The sequence below is a fragment of the Priapulus caudatus genome, unplaced genomic scaffold (assembly GCF_000485595.1).
Source record: "Priapulus caudatus unplaced genomic scaffold, Priapulus_caudatus-5.0.1 Scaffold686, whole genome shotgun sequence".
Taxonomy (NCBI): Eukaryota; Metazoa; Priapulida; class Priapulimorpha; order Priapulimorphida; family Priapulidae; genus Priapulus; species Priapulus caudatus.
This window is the reverse complement of record NW_014577747.1, coordinates 49,640-58,406: the sequence shown is the minus strand read 5'-3', so window position 1 is coordinate 58,406 and position 8,767 is coordinate 49,640. Positions and strand designations below refer to the sequence as shown.

Here is an 8,767-nt window from a genome sequence, read left to right as displayed (position 1 = left end):
AATGTGAACGATTAATAATGAGTGTTAGGAAGAAACGAGCGACGTAATAGTTGAAGTAGACAATCAGTAGGTCGAGGGTAGGCACACGTTAATGTGAACGATTAATAATGAGTGTTAGGAAGAAACGAGCGACGTAATAGTAGAAGTAGCTAGACAACTAGTAGATTGAGGGTAGGTGCATGAATGTGGGAACAAACTAACAACAAAGTAATAGAAGTAGCTACAAAATAGTGCATCAGCATACACCTCTGTTAAGAGATTTAGTGCAACAACTAAGTTTCTATTGTCTATTATTAGTTTGTTATTAGTTTTTAGCTCATCTGACGTAGTCAGATGCAACTTGTAGAATCGCATGATTGTGCGTCCGTCCGTCCGTCCGTCAACTGTTGGGCACAAATCTTAACCGCTCGACGTACGGTCACGATATTTGGGACGTCGGGGGGGAGGGGGGGATTGTGAAAATGACTCAGGATGACAAATTTGGGGGTCAAAGGTCAAGATGTGTAAACGGAGGGGGGAATATTTCCCCCTTAACTTAAGGTATAGGAGGAAATACGGAATTGCGGCACGTCTTAACGGCTCGACCTATGCTCTTAATATTCGGTGTATAGTGTGATGTGCAGGAAACCCATCACCAGTGCGAAATTGGAGGTCAAAGGGCAGTGGGGGAAAGGTCAGATATCAGACATTTTCTGAGGACATGGCCTAAATGGACAGAGTGGAAAACTTTTTTGTTTCAGTGCTGACCTACCATTTTTATCACTTTATTGAAAGGACCATGAAATGTGCTTTCCACTGACGTGCGAAGAGTAAGTGTCTGATAACCTTTTGACCCTCAAGAGGAGGGTTAAACATGGATTCCTGAACTGCCTCAATGATGTCACAGTGTTGTCATATTTATGGCACATCCATAATCTAGAAACCCAATAAGCCTGGATAGCCGAACGCGTACAGCACAGGCGTCACGGCTCAAAGGTCGTTGAATCGAATCCCATCTGATCACGACTTAAATGTTACGTTTATAACCGTAGCAACAGACCTCAGATGAGCCCAGACGCTCTGCGGCTCTTGTTATGGTTTTAGTCTTGAACGATCCACTAAGTACTGCTCATCAAGCACTCTGTGAATGCACGCGATAGGGTTGTTGTGAATTTACATTATCAACAACTTTTTACCCCGTAGGTGGCACGTTGATCATCTACACGGATCTGTTCTATGTGAATGGGCGTACTGACGTGTATGAATACAGCTGGGCTGTGATGAGTGATCCGGTGGTAGCTGATCTGACAGACAGGGTGGAGGCGGACCAGCGGTGCACTGATCTGGGAAGCAGCCTGCACATGCGCAGTGATGTCATCTCTGTAGGTGAGTCATGCGTGTTTATCTGTAAGAGGTACAGTATACATGGTAATGTCTTTACGAATTCTCATTCCAGCATTGTTTACACGTACTATGTCTTGAATTGTTTTACTACCACACTTTCATTTTTATTTTTTACTAATTCTTTTGACAACCACTTTACACCTGGTATTTTTTTTATAATATATGTTGACATTGAACCGTATTTACCTGTAGTTTATATACATAGTCAAACCTGTGGTCACCTCTGTCATATAAAGAGAACTTTTGACATTTCCCTGGACTCGCGGTTACATGGTGAGGCCACCAATGTGAAACGGGTACACCTGTCTGAAGGACTCTCGACATCTATATTTATTTTATTTTTATGTGAGTGACTCCTATGTGCAGGTTCAATGTTATAACAATTGCATGTAAATTTTCCAGCAGTATGGAATGAGCGATCGGGTGCGACTGCATTATGTTGACTCTTGCCTCTCGGCGCACAGGTACCACCAGAGGCTCTCAAAAGCGATTCCTCACGACGAAGGACATGAGTCTGTTTGGATCGGTGAGCATCGCCAACCGCTCACTGGCATTGTTCGACAACGTCACCACGGTAGCCTGCGCCAACATCCGCCCCGTGCTGCCCCGCCATGCCGTCGGCACCTACAGCCACAGCAGCGTCGTCGGTACGGTGACCTTCCACCAGCGGTCGCAGTTTGACCCAACGACGGTGACCTTTGACATCGAGGGGCTCGCGGCGGAGGCGAGCGAATCTCACATCCACGCGTACCCGCACTCGGGCGAGAACGGCCAGGAGGGGGCGTGCTCGCGCGAGCAGACGGGCCCGCACTACAACCCGTTCGACGTCCCCTACAACGAAACCCTGCCGCTCGTCGGCACAAACGACGTCTACGAAGTCGGCGACTTCTACGGAAAGTTCGGCCCGCTGGACGGGCGGCGTGAGTTCCGCGCGACGTTCCGCGACCACAACCTGCCGTTGTTCGGCCCGAACAGCATCGTCGGGCGATCCGTCGACGTTCACTACGTCAACGGCAGCCGCTGGGTATGCGCCAACGTCGGCTACTGCGGCAGCGGCGACGTCGCGACGGCCCGCGCGCGCTTCACTTATCCGCTCGTCGGCGAGATCGTGCTGCGGCAGCCGCGCGGTGACCCGCTCGCTCCCACCTCCGTCTACGTCGACCTCGCGTGGTCCACGTCGCTGCTGCTGCCCACCAAGGCACACGCGTGGCGCGTGCATGCCGGAAGCGTCGGTGACGACTTCGACGCGGCCGACGAGGGGCGCTGCGGCAGCGCCCTCGCGCGCTACAACCCGCGCGGCGTCGCGACGGGAGGCGGGTACGCGGCGGAGTGCAGTGCGACGAGCCCGCTACGCTGCGAGGTCGGCGACCTCGTCGGGAAACACGGCGCCATCGACGTGCCGCCGCACGGACAGCGAATCAAGTACCTCTTCACTGACCCGCAGCTGCCGCTCTCCGGCCCGCAGTCTGTCGTGAGCCGCTCGATCGTGGTGCATGCCCCGCAGGGGGGCGCCGCACGTCTGGCCTGCGCGGACATACTGGAGGTTCCGCCCGTCGTCGCTAGCGCCACCTTTTCGCAGCCGGGCACGCCGGTGTCCGGCTCAGTGCAGTTCTCGCAGGATACGAGCTTCAGTGATTCGTCGGTTGTGGTATGTCTGGCTGTCTGTCGTCTTGCAGCTCTTTTTTTCTCTCTCTCTCTCTCTCTCTTTCTCTCTCTCTTTCTCGCTCTCTTTCTCTCTCTCTCTTTCTCTTTCTCTTTCAATTTTCTCTCCCTTTCTCCTCTCTCTCTCTCTCTTACTCTTTAGCTGCATCATCTCTCTCTCTCTCTCTCTCTCTCTCTTACCCTAGCTGTTAAAGTTACGAATAGGAAACTAATCTTGGGACTGGTGATGCTCATTCTGAAAACCTATATCAATTGTAATATCAAATATCAGTAATCAATATCAAATAACAATATCAGACTCCTGACAATATCAAAACGTATCAATCTCATTTGCGCAGGTGAATCTCAATGGCCTAGGTGGAGAGGCAGGTGGCTACCACGTGCATGTCTACACCCTTGACTACTGGCAGGAAAACCTGTGTAGCGACCCCTCCGTAGCCGGTCACTGGAACCCTTACAACGTTGACAAGAGCAAGAGTCCAGCACCGGGCACTGGCACGGATGACCAGTACGAGACAGGTAGTGATTGGAACGGAAAGCTCCGATGATGATGTTCATAATGCTGTGTGTTAGCTTTACGTAGTATTGTCGGGAGACCTTGCAACACTTGTTTAAACTGTCAGTCAAACTGTTAGTAAACAGTCCTGTTGATCTTAGAATCATATCATTTGACATAATTTTATCATTTTAAATATGATTTTTAGTTATTTTAGATTTATTATAAAATTGTTTTTTTTGGGAATCATCAGAGATTTACCGATGTGACAGTTACACTAGCTAATCTGCTGTCGTTGACAAGCTATGCTGATCCTTTGGTTGAGCTTGTCACCTAATGTGCAGTTGGTAGCAAAGTGATATACCCTCGATGTTGTTGCATGGACTTGATCGCCATAACTCTTGTGTGTGAGCTCCGACTTACCCTGTCAATAGGCGATCTGAGCGGAAAGTTTGGTTCACTGAAACTCCTTAAGAGGGCAGCACTAAGCTACACGTGTGCAGACAAGAATCTTCCGATGCGAGGCCAGAACGGCATCGTCGGTCGTTCGGTGGTCGTGCACAAGGAGAAGGAAGGAGCGCGGTGGGCATGCGCCGACGTGGAGGAGGGGCCGTACACAGACGCACGAGACAGCGTGTCTGCCATTGCCTCCTTCTCGCAGGGCGACGTCATAGGATACGTACGATTCGTGAGTGTTCCTCGCTCTAGTATTGTCAAGGACTGTTGTTCCTGTTGGCTCACACGGTAGCTATCATTCTCTTGCTTCTTGTTTTGCAACTTTCTCATCTGTAGGCCTTTCCTTCTATTTGTACTTTTTTTCTGACGTCTGTTTCTCTCTCTCTCTCTCTCTCTCGCTCTCTCTTGCTCTCTCTTTTTCTCTCGCTCTCTCTCTTGCTCTCTTTCACGCTCACTCTCTATTTTTTATCCTCTATCCCCCCTTCCTTGCAACCCTCCCTCTCTGTCTCTTTCTGTATTTTTTTTTCTTTTCCCCTCTCTCCATCTTTCATTTTCTATCTCTCTTTTGCTTGTTCTCTCTTTCTCTCTTTCTCTATCTATCTTGCTCTCTTTCTTTCGTTCTCTCTTTTTCTTCCTCTCTCCATTTCTCCCAGCCTCCATTGCCCAACCCTGTTGTTTCCATTGCTAACTTGGTTGATTGGCTTGTGTTTCAGAGGCAGTAAGTTGTACGCTACTCTGTTGCTAACCTGGTTGTGTGTCCGACTGTTTTTCAGAGACAGAATAAGCGATTTGGCACACAGTATCGTCCAAACGACGCAACCGTTGAGATAAGTCTACTCTACAATAAGTCCATTGCAGTAGAGGTATGCATGTCTTCACACATGTCACCACCGACTTCCATTCTCTCTCCTCTCTCTCTCTCTCTCTCTCTTTCTTTCTCTCTCTCTCTCTTTCTCTCTCTCTCTCTTCTCCCCCTTCTCTCTTCCTCCCTCCCTCCCTCCCTTCCCTCTTTTCTCTCCCCTAATATATGTGTGTGTGTGTGTGTGTGTGTGTGTGTGCGTGTGCGTGTGCGTGTGCGTGTGCGTGTGTGTGTGCGTGAGTGCGTGAGTGCGTGAGTGCGTGCGTGCGTGCGTGAGTGCGTGCGTGCGTGTGTGTATCGAGTGGACATAATAATATGATACCTGTGATTTATGGTAGAGGCCACAACTGCCATGTCAATTGTCATGTGATTGGGGCTTGCGGTAGCAAGCTGCATGATTGTTACAGAGAGATCTAGACCAGTGATTGACGTGTCAATTGCTACTTAGGTACTAAAGGCCCGTAATAACCATGGTCTGGGTATGTTTTAGAGCAAGGCCCATAACTGGCACGTGCACATTAGTCCTGTTGCTGGTGACTTGAACTCACAGACGAATCGATGTAAAAGCGCTGGACCACACTACAATCCTTTCCATGCCAACCTGACAGTAAGTCGCAAATGTTGAAACATGATCTGAGATGTTGTCGGAGTCCTGGGTCCATGGTTTGGGCATATCGTAAGAGAGCATGGAATTAAGTTAGCCTAGAATTGAGATAATTGAGGAATCTGGATAAAATGAAATCAACATCTATAAATGAAATGTCAAACACTAATAATTGAAATAGAATAAATATTAAATAAATAAATTCTGATATTTCTATAGTGTGTCATCTTTTGCAAACAGTGATTTATTGTCTATTGTTTTAACCAAATCCAATAATGTCTAAAGCCACCCAAATATCTACACTTTCACTCTGAATATCTGCAATATTTGCTCTTGGCCTAAGTTATGTTGGAGCTTACTAGAATGTGAGGGTTGCAGGATGAGTATAAGGAGAAGTGTGGACCGTCACAGCCATGGCTCTGTGAGCTGGGTGACATGTCAAGCAAGCTTGCTGCGTATGACATGGGTGCAGGCAGACGCATGTACACAGATGAGACCCTGGATCTATTCGGAGATTTCACAAGTATGCAACGTCATCAGGAGTGGCATAGTTACCAGATTCTATGTCTCCTCCATAGATTATAGATTATCCATATTTTTGCTAATTATGTTCACTTCTTGTGACATCGATAGCCCGCGTTTTTTCACCCTACAAAAAATACATGATCCCTGACATAGCTGAGAGATATTAATGATTAATTCAAGGTTAAATAGAATTTTATTTGAATTAAAGCGCAAAAAATTAATCAAAAAATTAAAATAGTTGATTATTAATAATAAAAAATATGCACTTCGTTTGTTGTGGCATGTGTTGGCAGCGACGCGGTAACTCTTTCGACGAGCGAGACAGCAGTCTCTTCGTTGTCCGAGATGTAGTGAGGCACGGTGTATTGTGTTGCAGTCGTTAATCGATCGGTCGTCATACATGAGGCCAACAATGGTCCTGCCAGGATCGCCTGCGCTAACATCGCCCTGGAAGAACGTGTCGACAAGGCTGTCTTTATCAGCAGTGAGGTTGACAGGTACTGTCAGCCTTCTAATGTTCCCTCACCATCCTGCCAGTCAAATCTTGAGGCGACGGTCATATGTTTTCCTAGTCAAGATACTTGAAATGGTTGTTTCCGGTCAACTCGTGTACACTCTGGGAGTTTTGTGATGTAAATCGCTTAATTTTACCTACCCTCGCATTGATATTAATTGTAAGTGAAAACGCAGCAATATTTTTGGATATTTGCTATATTTGGCTGTATACTGCCTGCTGACGTTCCTGGCTGGCTGGTGGAGGCATTTGAGAGGCCACTCACCATATTCTGCTTGGATTTCAGACTAGCTTTTGCTCGCATGCTAGTGACAGAGCTGGAAGTACATCCATGGACACTCACCGTCAGACAGGTGCAGAGTGACAGCACCAGGTGCTACCCCGTACTGGTGACCTTCATGTGTAAGTCACCTGCTGCCATTCGATATTGATGTACATATCATCAATGCTTTATTGTGATTTATTGGTAAAAGCGCAAAGTACTTCTTGTTTTTGTGCTCTCACTCTCTCTTTCTCTCTCTCTCTCTTTCTCTGTCTTTCACCCTCTCTCTCTCTCTCTCTCTCTCTCTCTCTCTCTCTCACACACACACACACATACACACACACACACACTCTTTCTCTATCTCTGTGCTTTTTGTCGTTCCATCTATCTGACGTTGCAACATTTCTAGACAAGCTTACATCATCACTGATGGCAGTTCATGGTGCTATACGTTTAATTTCGATTCAGCTGACGGGACCTCAAGTGCTACTGCTGTCCTCTCTAAGCTGGAAAGCCTGCTGGTGCAGCATGCGTGTGATGCAGACAGTAGGGCTGTTACAGGTAACACAGTGTAGCCATAAAGAAAGCATGTGCTACCTACTGTACTGATTCTGATCACCTTGACTCTGATTCTGATTGACACTGAACTTGACTTTGAAAAAAAAATTTGTTGACTTGCAATCAACATCTTTGTCTTTAACATTAACAACTTGTCTTTAACATTTACAATTAGTCATTGACTTAACACTAAATAAAAGTAAAGGGAGAGACAGTGGATAATTCTTTTTGTTGCTCAACTAAATTTTCCATAATTTTGTGTGAATGGATAACCCATATTTAGGACGTTTATCACCATATTCTATATATTATTGAAACTTTTGGATGTTAACTAAACATTTACTGTCAGCTAATTACTATTGGAAATAAGGTAAATAAAATTTATACTGATAGTATAGTCATGTTCTACTTTTGGAGAGGACAGTATTTTGGGCATGGTTAAGTGTAACATCAGACCCTGGTATATGTGACTCTAACATCAGAAACATATGTCTTATGTAAGGCTCAACTCTCATTGTCACACAGTGTGACAACACTATATCTATATACTCAACAAAGAAGCCTGATACTAAAAACAAATATTTTTGTCTTCTGGTAGTATCTTCTACCAGCCTGTAGTTCTACCTCAGCCTCTGTATATCTTCTACGTTCACTATTATGAACGTCATTAAATCACTGTCATATACTAATTGTCCTATAGTTGCTACAAATTATTTAATGGCCTTCTCTCTGACTTTGTGTGTTACTTCGTATATCCTCTACAAACATTTGCTACGTTGCATTAGCATCTGCCTCATTTACTGTCAATGCGGCAGTTGGTTCAGACCTGTTCTGTCCGCTTGTGGTGGCATCTTTCTGGGAATTAAGATCTGCGCTATTGTATTAGTGTTGATTCATTATGAACATGTCATGGTCACGGTTTCTCTAACATGTTTCAGGTTCACCTCATCCCTGGTTCGTGGTTCTTGGAGCTGTACTAACACTGTACTTTGCTGCCAACATGACACCTAAATAAAGATCTGACAACTATGAAAAATGACGTGATACTTTCATACGGGGTCTGGTGACTAAATATAAGATCTGATAATTTATTACAGAGCCTTGTGATTGTAATCATGGCATATGACATTTATATGAAGTATCTGCTACCTAAATGCAGCGTATGGTGATTAAATTGGCAACTACAGATAACATCATTGCATTATTGTGATGTATGTCTGCCACCAGGTGTCTCTGTTATCCAACAGTAATATTGCATACAGTGGGCTCAATCATGAGCATATGTGTACATTGAATTTACATATTATAGGTTTATATATCAGCTCAGAGCAATTATAATTAATTTGTTAAATAGTTCTTAGCTGATGAAACAGTTCGAACTGAGAGTTTTCACATCATTGTGTTTAAAATGGTAATATCTTCTTGAAATCAAGAATGGTATATATATA

General features: G+C 45.4%; 1 protein-coding gene across 3 annotated transcripts in view; it reads left to right on the top strand.

Moving 5' to 3' along the window:
* Nucleotides 1–8,761, top strand: part of LOC106812783 — a 13,473-nt gene extending 4,712 nt beyond the window's left edge. For all 3 annotated transcript variants that reach the window (XM_014816757.1, XM_014816756.1, XM_014816758.1), the window contains exons 6-16: nt 1,183–1,365; nt 1,848–3,031; nt 3,384–3,564; nt 3,976–4,229; nt 4,771–4,860; nt 5,347–5,463; nt 5,839–5,983; nt 6,362–6,482; nt 6,786–6,901; nt 7,230–7,322; nt 8,258–8,761. In XM_014816757.1, the coding sequence (XP_014672243.1) occupies nt 1,183–1,365; nt 1,848–3,031; nt 3,384–3,564; nt 3,976–4,229; nt 4,771–4,860; nt 5,347–5,463; nt 5,839–5,983; nt 6,362–6,482; nt 6,786–6,901; nt 7,230–7,322; nt 8,258–8,334 (2,561 nt within the window). In that variant the 3' untranslated portion in view covers nt 8,335–8,761. The remainder of the gene's footprint in view (nt 1–1,182; nt 1,366–1,847; nt 3,032–3,383; nt 3,565–3,975; nt 4,230–4,770; nt 4,861–5,346; nt 5,464–5,838; nt 5,984–6,361; nt 6,483–6,785; nt 6,902–7,229; nt 7,323–8,257) is intronic.
* The last annotated feature ends 6 nt before the right edge of the window (nt 8,762–8,767 follow it).